This window comes from Asterias rubens, chromosome 11, assembly GCF_902459465.1.
Source record: "Asterias rubens chromosome 11, eAstRub1.3, whole genome shotgun sequence".
In the NCBI taxonomy this organism is placed as follows: domain Eukaryota; kingdom Metazoa; phylum Echinodermata; class Asteroidea; order Forcipulatida; family Asteriidae; genus Asterias; species Asterias rubens.
Window position 1 is genome coordinate 6,616,764 of NC_047072.1, and position 14,799 is coordinate 6,631,562.

The window sequence follows — 14,799 nt, forward strand, 5'->3', positions numbered from 1 at the left end:
ACGAGCATTGGAGAGCTGTTGATAGTATTAAACATTGTGAGAAACGGATCCATCTGAAGTAACGTAGTATTCGAGAAAGAAGTAATCTCTCACTCAAATAATAAAAGACTTCTAGTCACAAGTCTTTTATTCCTATCTGAAAGCACACAAACTCGTCCAACAAGGGTGTTTTTTTCTTTCATCATTTTCTCGCAACTTCGATGACCAACTGAGCTCAATTCACAGGCTTGTTACTTAATGCTTATGTTGGGATACACCAAGTGAGAAAACTGGTCTTTGACAATTACCAATAGTGTACCTTCCCTTTAAAAGTAAAATTAACTATTTTTATTGACATATATTTTTAACGTGCGTATTTTAACTACCAGCAGTCCACAGTCGTATTGCCTCAGTTATTATTTTTTTATATTCTATTTTATTTTATAGACTGACCGAAAAAATGCAAGCAAACCTCGAATTGACTTTTGTTCATCGTATAGCTCCCGAATACGCCGGATGCGTTTGTCGTTAATTAGTGTGGTACCATCATTGCTTGCTCAAACCTTGGACATGTTAGCTTTCAAACACGTTGATAAGTCTAGTGCCAATAATGACAACGTAATTGGGATGTCATCTGGGGCAACTTGCAAATATCATTTTCAGAGAAAAAAAAAAACCACGGTTACCATCGATCAATTAAGTCAACATTTATTCTTGGGAGGGGGAGGTGTTGTTTAAATACCGAATTTAGACGCGGTTGATTGTTTTAATGATTCGGTTAAGTTATAATGATCCAACATCAATTACATTTACCGTAAATTTCGTAATCAAAATTAATCATCAATGTAAACCTTTGAGCAATGTTTGCTGTTTTGGAGTTAATTATTTGCTGGAGATCTACATTTAGGAGATATGCAATGTATGTAATACAGTGCATGATCATGCAGATGTTATATCGTATATCATGCTGCTGCAGTACAAAATGTACATGCACTTCCGGGTCAAAGTTGACCCGGATTGTTACAGCGGACCTGACCTATCACTAGGTCAGGCTGATCCGGAAAGCGGTAAAATGTTACTTAAACTCGGATAGCGTCAGTTTAGTCATTGAGACAATTGGGTTCATACTGACAAGGACTATGGTTGAACTTAAGTTACTTGGTTTTCAACGGAAACAAAAACAAATGGCTAAAAACAATTTTGTTGAGACTTCAGAATGAGAACTAACCCTTGATTGTTCTGTTGCGCTTTAAGGAGAGGGCCTGCGTCTTGCTTAATTTTTGATTTGCACAACGTTAAAGGCCATGTTTGATGGCTGTTTACGTTTCATCAATGCATGTTTCTCCCCCGCACGCTACTCGTACATCATCGTCTTGCCTGTTGACCGTACGCCAAGGTAGTAGTAGTCCGGCCCAGGGCCGGCCCAACGCCGGCCCAACGCTAGACTTGATTCAAGTCCCGTTTTCGTGCGAGAGGTCCCTAAGCATATACGCCGTCAGAAATGAAGCTATTGCGGCACAGGTTCGGGGAGTTTTCTGATGTTAGACGATGGGACTGAAACTAAAAGAACTCTCGTATAGGATCGGGACTTGAGTCAAGTCTAGCCCCACTTCCCGAGTATAGAGCCCGCAGCTCCGACAACAACAACAACAACATTAACGAAGTTCGGCTCTAAATATAGGTGCACCCTCTGAAAGCATGGATGAAGCAATTAGTCCCGCATCTAAAGGGCTTGCTCGGCACAGCCGTGTATAAGACTGGACGATCTGAAGATAGATCTAGGGTGATCTGATCAAGAATGATGGATAATGGATGTTGGATGTTGATGATTGATTGTTTGGATACACTGTTCTGATCTGGTTAACGTGGGATGGTCCTCACTTATGTTCTGACATTTAACACACCTACGTACGTGGATTACTTGACTATACATTATACGGTATCTTATGGTTTCCTTGTTAACCAGTTGGTCTATGGTCTGACATAATTCTCTCCCGGTCAGAATTGCTTTTCTTATGCCATCATACTGTTTCAATCTGCCCTCGTATATTTCACGCTGCTTTCATATTATTTCATTTGGCTTTCGTATATTATTGTCGTCTGCCTACATATATTTTCTTCTTCCATTATAACATTTCCCTCCCCTATTATATTTCCTTCTGCCTTCGTATTATTTCCCGCCTTCATAGATTGTCATTTGCCCTACCATAGGTTGTTCCCTCTGCATCCTATCCCTCTGCCTTCACAAACTCCATTCTGTCTTTACAAAATTTGATTCTAAGCTGTCTTCATGAAACCTCCCTACGACTTCATATTATTTCCCTTGCCTTCATAAATGCCTCTCTGTCTTCCTGGATTTCCGTTTTCCGTCCCATTAGATTTCTCTCCATCTTTATAGACTTCCCTCTGCCTTCATATTATCTGTCTCTTTTTTTATATAATAACCTCTGCCTTCCTGTATTTCCCTTTGCCTTCCCATTACATTTCTTTCTGCCTTGCACATAATTTCCCTTTGCCTTCATATTATTTCTCTCTGCTTTTATATAACCTCTGCCTTCCTGTATTTCCCTTTGCCTTCCCATTACATTTCTTTCTGCCTTGCACATATTTCCCTTTGCATTCATATTATTTCTCTCTGTTTTAATAGTTTGACCTATACATTTTTCTGAATTACAAGTCTTGTGTTGAAGTCTAGTTTTCAAAGACGTTGCTCGTTCTGCTATGTCCCCTTTATGTTGAGCACGATGTTTACTTGCTTTGTTTCTCACAGAATTGAGCTGAAGTTTCATGGTATACCACACAACCATGTTTGTGTATCAGAGTTTGCTCTCATATTATTGGTCAAAAATGGCATAAAACATGTAATCAAAAACACAAAAATATGGTCAGTGTATTGATTGACCTACATCTATTTTTTAAGTAATCAAAAGATAATCATGTTGCCGCAGGTGAGTCACTTGACCGCAAATTATTTGGGATTCTGGTCAAGCGAGTTAACAAAATAACAAGGAGGGGGAAAACAAGAGGAAATTGCGGTTTTCAAAAGGGGTTTTTCTCAATTGTGGAGAACCTAATTAGAACTTGATTGAAATTCACAAGATCAAGCTACAGACAATACAAAGGGTCTTTTAAAAAAAAAGGCACTTCTTGCTGGCTACGGCTCTGGCTTGTGTTGCGCTTAGTATTTTTGAAAACGTACACTTTCTATACGGGGCTAGAAGCGGACGGTGCCTATCAGCTGCAGCTGGATGCCGAAACGTGTTTTCGAAAGGGCCGCCATAGTGACAGAAGGCCGAACTATCATGTATGCATACAAACCAAGTTCAGAAGATGCCTTTATATGTACTCATTAACTGTAGCGTTGCGTATTGACCTAGTGACGTCACCACACGATAACTCTCGGTTGCGCCATTTTGTGAGTTATAATTCCTGTGTGTTAACTGTGCAGTGCGCATTGTAGGCGACGCGAGTGCACTTGAGATGCAGTTTGCACTCTTAAAACTGGAGAATATGAGGCAGAGAGTGACTGTTTGTGACGTCAGAGCTAAGGTCATTGTGAAATTAGAAACTAAGAGGTTCTTTTTGGTGTGCGTTTTGAGAGGGTTTTAATAGTTGATCGAGCCGTCCATTATATGGACGTGTTCTATAACATGTAGTGGCGTCAAAATTGCCAAACCTGTGTGCCTCGATGCTCGTATGTAAAGGATATTTTAAACAGTTAGCAAAATTTATACTCGGTTTCATATTGAAAGCAAGTTTACGTATAGTAGCGTGACTGGGTCTTAAAGGCAGTGGACACTATTGGTTATTACTCGAAATAATTATCAACATAAAACCTTACTTGGTAACGAGTATGGGGAGAGGTTGATAGTACAAAACATTGTGAGAAACAGTTCCTCTGAAGTGACATAGTTTTCGAAAAAGAAGTAATTTTCCGAGAATTTGATTTCGAGACCTTTATATCACTGCAGAAAGGACAAGTTAAACTGCGCAATTTGAATTGTCGTTATGTAGTATTAAAATAACACTTTTGAGTCTTTGTCAGGATTTGAATGAGAATATGATTTTTACACTAGAAATAAATACATTTTACATTTTACATTTTACTACTGGGAACCGAAATTACAACATAATTTCCTCGTGTTTATGATTCATATCTCGGAATTGAGGCTGGTATGATAAGAAATGGCTGGTCTATTATCTGCAGGCCAAAATAACAATAATTAACGCTAAGAACGCACGCATTTTAACGGGATGGAGACTACTGCATCGTCTGATACCTGGCCCCTACTGCTCACTCTACAACCTTCCCTGCTCCCCGCAACCCCACACTGCAAAACTCTTAATACACAAAAATCTGAATCCCAGATGAAATCCAACCACTTATCCACTAGCAAAGCAATCAACGCGTAATCAGTGGCACGTGCTATCAACGCGAGCCCCTCACACACTTTGCTTTCCCGTGTCTACGGAATTAACTTTAGCGGGGAGCAGAAAGGCAAGCCTCGCACCTCACCGATCGAGCAAGTGCGTAAAACAGGTACTTCTCTTGTTTAAGTGCTGTTTACTGGGTGAACGAGCCGCGCATCCGCACATTTACCTCGCTCCCGTAACCTCGACCACTGGTGAACTTTTTTTTTTAACGAATCACATGCAACATCGTATGGGATCTATACGATCATTAAACTACACAGGCTTTATACTGTCGCATCATCGTTTTGAAACGACCGTGCAGTTTTTATCTCTAAACGGGTCGGCACTATATTCAGAGAGTATTATATGAGGCACGTGGTAACCGAAGCGTGTTAAATCGCCGTTTGGACTTGGAGGTCGCTGGCGAACAGCACTCTCACTCACGCGCGACAACAATTACCGTTGCACGAGTGCTATTGTTTCTGCACTAGTAATAATTAATATTTCCTTTCGCCAGACACTATGGGTTTTTCATCATTACCGGCAGGGCGAGAAGGATATTTCAACAGGAAATAATACAAACGCACTGCGTGTTTCATGCTAAACGACATCGCATTGAATTGACACTAAATATGCTGTACATAACGATGCCACCTGGACAACGTGTTGCGTTATAATGTAAAACAACCCTGCTAAAACAGCAGTGAAACTAACTGCCAACTGAAAGCCAACCATACCGTATGTAACACAGATCTGCATAATAACCAAATATCGCCTTTGAGGACTATGGGGGTGGCAAGAGGTAAAGTCACGTCAGGCGGGTCTTAATGTGTTGCGTGGATGTCATCAGTCAACTACAAACACCATAAAGATTGGAACACCCTCAGAGAGAACTGCAGACTGTGCACTTGAACCATTTTTTACTTCTTCTCTTTCCTTCAGCAGCGATCTGATGAACATTTTTACTTGGAACGGCATGAGAATTGAGGCTAAATTGAATTCTACTTAGACTCATCAAGGAAATTGAGACTTCTTTTACCTGTTCGAAGAGAGGTCTCATTGCTGTTGGGAATTTTTCAGGTCGACTGGCTGTTAAGGTAAGATTTTGAAGGGGTACTCACGTTAGATGTTAAATTTGCATCGGGGATAAAGAATATCCATTTTGATTTCAGCCTTAAACACCGATGTGCAGTGTGAGTACTGTATACTCAGCACTTTCTCGAGTTCTATGAAAAACAAATTCCAACCGCAAAGAACTCGGGGAAAATACTGGTTATACAGTTCTAACACACATCGGTGTATAATGGGTAAAATCGAAATGAACATACTCACATGTTCAATAATTAGTATAAATCCCCGTACTACAAGACCTGGTCTAAGATTCACCAGCAACGTGCTTATTTTTTCCTGTCTCGTCTCGCCAGCTACGGGGACAGTGGGTTTTCCATTACAGCCCCAAGGCTCTGGAATTCACTCCCTGAAAACCTCAGGGAAATACATAACATCTCCATCTTTCAGCAGCAACAAAAGACACATCTGTTCGCAATTGCTTTCCCTAACGCTTGATAAATCCTCTTGTCCATCTTGACCGGCGCCTTTGAGTGGTTTTACACCAGATTTGGTGCGCCTTTATAAATGCAGTGTAACTGTTACTATTAATTATTAAATCCATCTTGGCAACTCCACACTATAGGGTCTACAAATAACTTGATATTAAAGGAATCAAGAATGAGAAAAAGTTACTACTTTTGTCGTTGTCCTTTCCTACCTGTACATTCGAAAGCTGTTCATGATTGTCCAAAGCAAAACAAAATTAGAAACTAATCCGTGACCATTAGAAATAACGAGGTCATTTGAAAAAAAAGCAGTGTTTCTTACGTTACAAAATAGAGACAAATGGACTGTTAATGGAAGATTAAAGACAGTGGACACTATTGGTAATTTTCAAAGACCAGTCTTCTCACTTGGTGTATCTCAACACATACATAAAATAACAAACCTGTGTAAATTTGAACTCAATCGGTCATCAAAGTTGCGAGATAATAATGAAAGAAGAAAACACCCTTGTCCCACGAAGTTTTGTGTGTTTAGATGGTTGATTTCGAGACCTCAAGTTCTAAACTTGAGGTCTCGAAATCAAATTCCTGGAAAATTACTTCTTTCTCCAAAACTATGGCACTTCAGAGTGAGCTGTTTCTCACAATGTTTTATACCATCAACCTCTCCCCATTACTCGTTACCAAGTAAGGTTTTATGCTTATAATTATTTTGAGTAATTACCAATAGTGTCCACCGCCTTTAAAAATATTACAACATATTTTGCCAGTAATATTATGTATTGTAAAATGCGCTTTATAAGTCTTGTTTAAAGATTGTATTAAAGCAGTAATGTGAGATATTGCCGCGGGCAGGCCTTTTAAAGGAAATAGCATAAGTCACGCACGAACATTGGAAACAAGCCTCTAAACGCATAAAGAGAATAATAAAATAATTGCAATGAGAGAAAGATACAAATTAAACCAAATAAGCAAATTACAAATAAGCAAGGTCAAACAATAGAGAATAAATCTTAACATCATAAGAATTATGTTGGCAGAAGATAGTTTAATTTTAACATGGTGTAAATTTTGTAACTTGTCGGTGTGTTGTGTGACTACACCTAAAGTGGGGTTGATTTTAACACGTATGTTTGTGCAGTGTTCCGAAATGACACCATTGTAACCCATATAAACACAAACAGTGCAGACAATACATGAAATCATCGGATCGTGCCGTTTTGCGAAATCGTTTGGAAGTGGGTCAAATTTATTATAATAATGAAAAAGTCAACGCGCTGTCAGGAAATCAAACACTGAATGCTTTTGCCGGAAATATTGACAGTTTGTTATGCATGGCAGCCCCTTTTTGATATTTACCACCTCGCGCTATAAATATACAGTGTTTAAAGTCATCCGGATTCGGTTTTTGACGAACAGTTTCAACAAAACCAACATACGCCGGTCGAGGTTTTGATTAATAGTATACCCGGTTAACTGAACATTACAGAATTGTTTTTTGCTAACAAAACAGTTGCTGGCACTTTGTGAAATCCACTATATATACATAAACTGACAAATCTGTAGAAGTTTGAGATCGATCGGCCATCTGGGTCACGAGAAAAAAAGTGAAAAAACGATTACACATTTTCATGACATCGATGCAAAAAAACGAAAACAAAAACGAATAAACCCCTCACTGAACGACAAAGTCACAACACGAATTGTAGAACATTTAAACAATAATGATTCATGCTCTAACTCAGTATTCAGCCCAGTACGAAAACAAAACCAACTTACACTGTCACTGTAACAACGAATAGGCATTTAGTATAACAACAACCTACATGTCAAATGAAGAATGAGTTTAGAAAATTTTTGATAAATAAAAATCCGGTAAAAAACTAAAAATCATTTCAGTTTACCAATATACACAGATGTGCGTTAGCACTACATTCAATAAAAAAAAAATAATAAATAAAAATCACAAGCATACTCTCATGTGGGACTCGAACCCGTGACCTTTGCAATTATAGAGCAGTGTCATACCAACTATAGATCACCGAGAGAAAGACGAAATGTGCAATACTCTAGATTTAGAGCACTAAATCACAAGGGAAACTGTTGAATACGTTTAAAATTGACACGCCGAAAGAACTATATTGATAACAATGGGAGACCCGTAACATTTATTAGTGCTAGAAAGCTCAGTGGACAGAGCAATGTATATCGCAGGTTCAAATCATATCCCTATAGTAAATGTTTCGTTGATCATTTATATTAACAATGCTACTTCTGATATACATCAACTTGATTTATGTGTGCGTTTTTATAATATTAATAATGCACGCCGATTCTCAAACTAGCATTGAAATCATCTTTATCAAAAACAGCTGTGTCGAATGAGCTATACAATTATACACCCACTCTATCGGCGCATTATGAATAAACAGTTAATTTTCTATTAAAGATTCCCATGATCCATACACGACACACTTCTGAACCTAAATCATTTAAGCTATTTCACTGTTATAAGACCCAATCCTTGACTAATAAAACAAGACGGCGTACATAGATGTCAGTTTCAAGTCGTCGAAATTTAATTCATGTATTCAGAAAATTCACTTTCATGATGAGCGACGGAAGTCTATAGAACTTGTTAATGTTTATGTTACCCTTTGTACCTATGTGTTTTAGCAATGTATACTCAGTACTGTCCTGAGTTCGTTGAACACAATCACATACTGATTTCGACCACGGCATTCGAAATAAGTAATTTTTAACTTGCCGGTTCTTCAAGTTTTGTTTCTGTCAACTACTTTAAAATAAAACAAACTAAAATGTTGATGTTTTAGAAATGTCTGATCGTTTTGATCACCCGACTCCTTTTCCCCCTGTTACCCTTTTTTTAGGAGGGAGGGGGGGGGGGGGGGGCTGTGCATTTGTACCCAAATGACTTGCAATTTTGTTGGCAAGATGTACTAATATAATTATATACAGTATTGGTAAAAGACTTGTAGTTAAAGTACGTACACACGTATTGTGTGTCTGTGTCTGCTGTAGTGGAAAAGGTCTAGTTTACAGTTAACAGAGCTCCCGATATCTCTTTTTCATATGAAACTGGTGAAGCGAAAATGGTGGGATGGCTGATGTTCAGTTCAATGGTTCTTATGTTTCACCGGCCTTGTGATTTTGTTAAATAAATATGATTTATTTTCGGCACATATTATTATTGTAATCATATAAAACGGATGATTAGGCCTGCAACGTGTGATGAACGTGTGATGTTTCTAGGTATATTTAAACCATGGGTTAGACGATCAAAAAAATAAAGAAGAACAAAATAAATAAACATCCAACCTCCTTGATTATCGAAAGGAATCAGAAAACGATAACGATTGTTTTCTTTTAATTGGCCTGTAGTACGGTATACACCGTAATTGCTATAACCCGTATTTTATCACCACTTTTACCCCTACTAATCATAATTGGTTTGACTCTGTGGCCCAACTCAATCACGAATCCTTCGGAATTAAAAGATGACGGATTTACATATTTTGGTTTTTGGTGATATACGGGCTTTGCGTGTACGTTGGTAAATGTCAGGTCAGCATTAATATTTCCTGGGTTTTTGTTAAAGTTATTTTCTAAAGGCATCGTTTACAAAGGCTTGTTTTAATGAATCTTAATTTCAAGTTCTGAGTCATAACCAGATAACCTGTAAACGTGTATTGTTCTCAATCTGCTATAAACTTCTACATTGAAATGATTGCGTATTTGCTTCAATTGCTAAGCAGAACTATATACGCGTGGGACCAGTCAAAGGTGGAAATCCACATGGCATTTTCGCTGGTAAACTAAATTGTGCTGACAGGTCTTGATCTCTTTAGCATGTCATTGCTGAGGTTTCGTTTGGTGGGGGAATTTACCTTTAATTGTATTTCTCTCAAGCGTTTTCATCATTGAAAGAATGTTGTCTTAAATATATGTGTTACTTTGTATGTATCTTTGTCTTTTCGAAACGATTTTCACAACGGATAAAACTCCACCTGAAGATGGTTCCGAACTACTACGAACCTCACCGCGCCTATTTTAGCATTTTCGAGGTATCCTAAACACAGCTATAGGGGTGTGCTGTTTAGTTTGGGTGTTTACAGATACAGACAAATTTACCCAAACCAAACAGTGTCATAGTATTATGTCTATGGTCTACCGTACCTCAACATGACGTGTTAGACACCACAGGTTTACTGACAAAGTGGTGGTGATATACGCATACTGCAACTACAATCCAATGTCGTCACACTTTTTTCAATTCAGTTGTATTGGTAATTCGAATGGCCTTCGTGTACCACGTGCCGCGGGATGAGTAATGCTTTACAAACAATATGGCTTTATTTGAATAATGAAGCACCTCTGAAACACTCCAGCTTTAACTTTCAAGTTAAAGCCATTATACACTTTCGGTAAACAGTATTGTCCAAGTCCCACACTTCGTGTATCACCACTCATATATAAAATAACAAACCTGTGAACATTTAGGCTCAATCGGTCATCGGAATCGGGAGAAAATAACGGGAAAACCCACTCTTGTTTCCGCGTGTTTCTCCGTGTCATGACATGTGTTTAAAATAAATCCGTAATTCTCGCTAACGGGAATTTATATTGTTTTAACGTTTTCTCAAAAAGTAAGTCATTTCATGCAACAATATTTCAAGAGAAGTCTTTCACCATTACCTGCTGTAAACCCATTACCTACGTCATTATACGCGTTTATTATAACAATTAACATGCAAATAGTCTGCTGTGTGTAATTGGGCTGTAACGTGAACAATGCTAAATGTAATAACCATTTCTTACTGCCTGGTCTTTGATACATACATGTGAATAATATCAACAATGTGTTGAGAACATGTGAAAGCGTGTACTAATTAGTTTGTGCATCTGTTTGATGCACCCGGGCCAAATTTCTGGAGCTGAAAAAGTAACTAAGCACGACAAAATTATTCTTACCAGAATAAGGTTACCAGCTACAATATGATGCAACATACACAAACATGGACAGGCATCCTGCTTTTTGTTGCTTAGCAGAAAGATGTTAAGCAGAAAGTGATGCTTAAGCAGCTCTATAATCTTCACTATTCTTTCAGTATACCGTATGTTTGGAATTCAGATTTAGGATTTGGTGTCCCTATTAAAAACATGGCCATGATGTTTTTTGCACAAACTTTTTTTTTTGAACATTAGGTAAACCATTCCAAATAAAAATAAAATAAAAAACAACTGCTTTGCGCTTAAAAGATACAGATAAGTGAAGTAATACCCATAACGTGACGTCATGCATTTTGGTACAGCGCCCTCTTTTGTTAAGGTAAAACTAATGAGAAGTTTGTTTGCTTGTCTGTCAGCCTGGCAGGAATCGGGACCTCAGTAAAGTGGTCAATGATTAATTAAGTACCCTATGTTCTTTTATTGTCATTTAATTATCATTTTATGTTTAAAGACACTGGACACTATTGCTAATTGTCAAAGACCAGTCTTCTTACTTGGTGTATCTCAACATGAGCATACAATTACAAACCTGTGAAAATTTGAGCTCAATTGGCCGTCGAAGTTGCGGGATAACAATGAAAGAAGAAACACCCTTATCACACGAAGTTGTGTGCGTTTAGATGATTTGGAGACCTCAAATTCTAAATCTGAGGTTTCGAAATCAAATTCGTGGAAAACTACTTCTTTCTGGAAAACTACGTCACTTCAGACTCAGAGGGAGCCGTTTCTCACAATGTTTTATACCATCAACCTCTCCCCATTACTTGTTACCAAGTAAGGTTTGATGCTAAGAATTATTTTGAGTAATTACCAATAGTGTCCATTGCCTTTAATAATCAATTGTACTTTGGTTATAATACAGGATCGTACAAAAAATGTAAATTCAAGTGCACGTCATAAAGATTCGTTTATGATTAATATTATAATAAACATTTTATTGTTGTCCATGCACTTTACAGGATGCAATTTACTTAGTTTAACATTACGTTACACTGTGACTAGTTATGGTAGGTAGGCCAATAAAATGCATACACACAAATATATACATTTAAAGGCAGTGGACACTATTGGTAATTACTCAAGATAACTATAAGCATAAAACTTACTTGGTAAGAGTAAGGAGTAATGGGGAGAGGTTGGTAGTATAAAACATTGTGAGAAACGGCTCCCTCTGAAGTAGCGTAGTTTTCCTAGAAAGAAGTAAATTTCAGAGAATTAGATTTCGAGACCTCAGATTTAGAATTTGAGGTCTCGAAGTCAAGTATCTGAAAGCACACAACTTCGTGTGACAAGGGTGTTATTTTCTTTCATAGTTATCTCGCAACGACGACGACCAATCAAGCTGAAATTGTCACAGGTTATAGTTATTTTATGCATATATGTTGAGATACACCAAGTGGGAAGACTGGTCTTTGACAGTTGCCAATAGTGTCCAGTGTCTTTAACAAAAATTATACAGTATGTAATAATAACAAAATGTCAATAGTAGTGTCTTCTTAAATATCCGTCACTCGGTGACGCTCCTGCCACTGTAAGAAACAGTATTTCCTGCAAGGTTTGCGGGACTATACTGTTTGAATGATGTTACCAAATATAGTCCTTAGCACCATAATGGTTTACAAGGTGCTGTGGTGCAATATGCCGCCAATCAAACCAGGAACACAGGGGCGGACCCCTTCTCTTTTCAACAAGTGCACTGGGTTATTTTATGTGCGTTAACACAACACACGGGACCAACGTATTTACGTCTCATCCGAAGGACGAAACAAAAAGCGGTAGGGCAATAATTGGGTTAAGACGAAGCAGAGGCACTACTTGTGTATTTAGCGTTAAAGAATCAACACTAAACACACAATTACAAATTGTGCAGATGATAGACTGGACAGAGAAACACGACAGAGGGCTATCGTATGGTGTGTATACATACTTCTAATAATACTGTCAGCCCCCCCCCCCCCCCAAACCAGCTGAAACCAGCTGACATGGACATGACAATAATGTTCGTTATTAGTTACAGTTCTCATAAACACAGCCTTCTTCCCACCCTGTTAACCAAATTATCCCAATTATAAAGCTTCTGTGCCACATCTTGTCCATGCACCAAGGCCCATAAATCACTCCCGTGGAATGCTTGCACACCCATATGAACAATGCACTTGACCGTCCCCATGACCTACCCGTCAATGTCACCATACTCTTCCTTACTTAGGACTAATGACTTAGGACGAGTTAAGCTCCGTATCCAAAGTCGTTAGGACGCACTGAATAATTATTCCTAAATTAGGACGAGTTACTCGTCCTAACTCGAGATGAGTGAAATCGGCTGCTGGTCAGTGACCAAGCTTTTCCAATTTCAAAATTGTCCTTAGTTTCATTCTTAGATTATTTGTATTCCTGAATTCGACTTGCTGTTCTGACTTCATAATCAGAGACTTGCCTCTCATACATTTACATCGAGATGTACATGTAGCGTAATATTGCAACAATGTAACTAGTCAAATAAGTATATTATACGGTTAACTTGTTTTTACGCTTGCTTCATCTCGTACGTTATTGTATTTATATTGAATAATTTATTATAAACTTCAAGGGAAACTGAGTGGGTAAACTTAAAACGATTTTTGGTTGAACGAACGGAGTTGACTAGTAAGAGTGGAACTCGAACCAACGACCTCCAGATTAACGTGCTGGCGCTTTACCATTAATGAGCTATCTAGCCCAATGTTGGCGCTCTCCATACCTTTGTACTGATGTTCATACTGCCGCTCTGCTCGCCGGTACGCGCTTATAAAACGTTAACGCCTGCCATACCCCACAATGTTTACCTCCATCCCAATTCCCCTCAATTTACAGTTTGGTTTTCTTGTTATGCTTGGAAGATGTGCGTGTGACGATTTATAATTGAACCCTCATTTGACACCCACACAGTAGATGCACTTGAGTAGCTCACTTCGTTTATAAGTCAAGCTCTCACTGACGGAAAGTTGACGTTGACTAAAAACAAATCCACAAGATTATTATTTTTAGTCAATGCGTCTATATGCGTAGTACTAAATGCCTTGTAGATAGGGCAGTAGTGTTATCGGCGTCTCTGATACACCGACAACCTGCGGGTAAAGTGCCCCTGGAATCGAAGCTTTCAACGGTAGCCATGCTCGAGGTTATCCGTCAAAGAAACGAAAATAGTTGCACAAAAAGAGAATAAGAACTAGCCGTAAACCTGGAGGCCTGCCAGGTGTTTGGATGTTACATGTGTAAATATCACTTAGTTTCAACAACCGGGGCAGATTTCCCCAGAGTACGAGGCATCAAAACCCCACCGTGATTAGGTGACACGTTACAAGGGGGGAAAGTTGAATGAACGCTCCCGGTAAATCTTTAAGAAAAACCTGCTATCTTAGGTTGATAAGCCTGCTAGTCGGAACCAATAGTCTATACGATTCCTTGTGTGTCGGGTGCATTAATGCCTTTAAAAGGTTTGTGACATATAGTCATGTATACGTGATTCATGTTGTCAGATTGTGTCAAAACGCGTTCAGTGGTGCGAAGCAATCATTCAGTTAAGAGTAAGCAGCCTACCTTTATACTGGACATTTTAACTATAGTGTAATGTTGCATTGGGGATCTCGATGAATGTTTAGAACGAGGAAAGGGGTGATAAAGGGTGATATCACACAAGCCATGCTATTCGGATGGGTCTTAATTATATATATCTTTAATGTGAGATTTACCTTTAGCGTGGAACGCAAAATTAATGTTCATGCCCTACTGGTTAATTATCATGGGCCGATTTCACAAAAAGCTCCGATTCATCTTACGA

General features: G+C 38.5%; 1 protein-coding gene across 1 annotated transcript in view; it reads left to right on the plus strand.

The window, feature by feature from the left end:
• The window catches only part of LOC117296581 (E3 ubiquitin-protein ligase E3D-like), a 57,361-nt gene extending 51,878 nt beyond the window's left edge, over positions 1 to 5,483 (plus strand). The window contains exon 10 of the mRNA XM_033779600.1: positions 5,335 to 5,483. Coding sequence (XP_033635491.1) covers positions 5,335 to 5,379 — 45 coding nt within the window. The 3' untranslated portion in view covers positions 5,380 to 5,483. The remainder of the gene's footprint in view (positions 1 to 5,334) is intronic.
• The last annotated feature ends 9,316 nt before the right edge of the window (positions 5,484 to 14,799 follow it).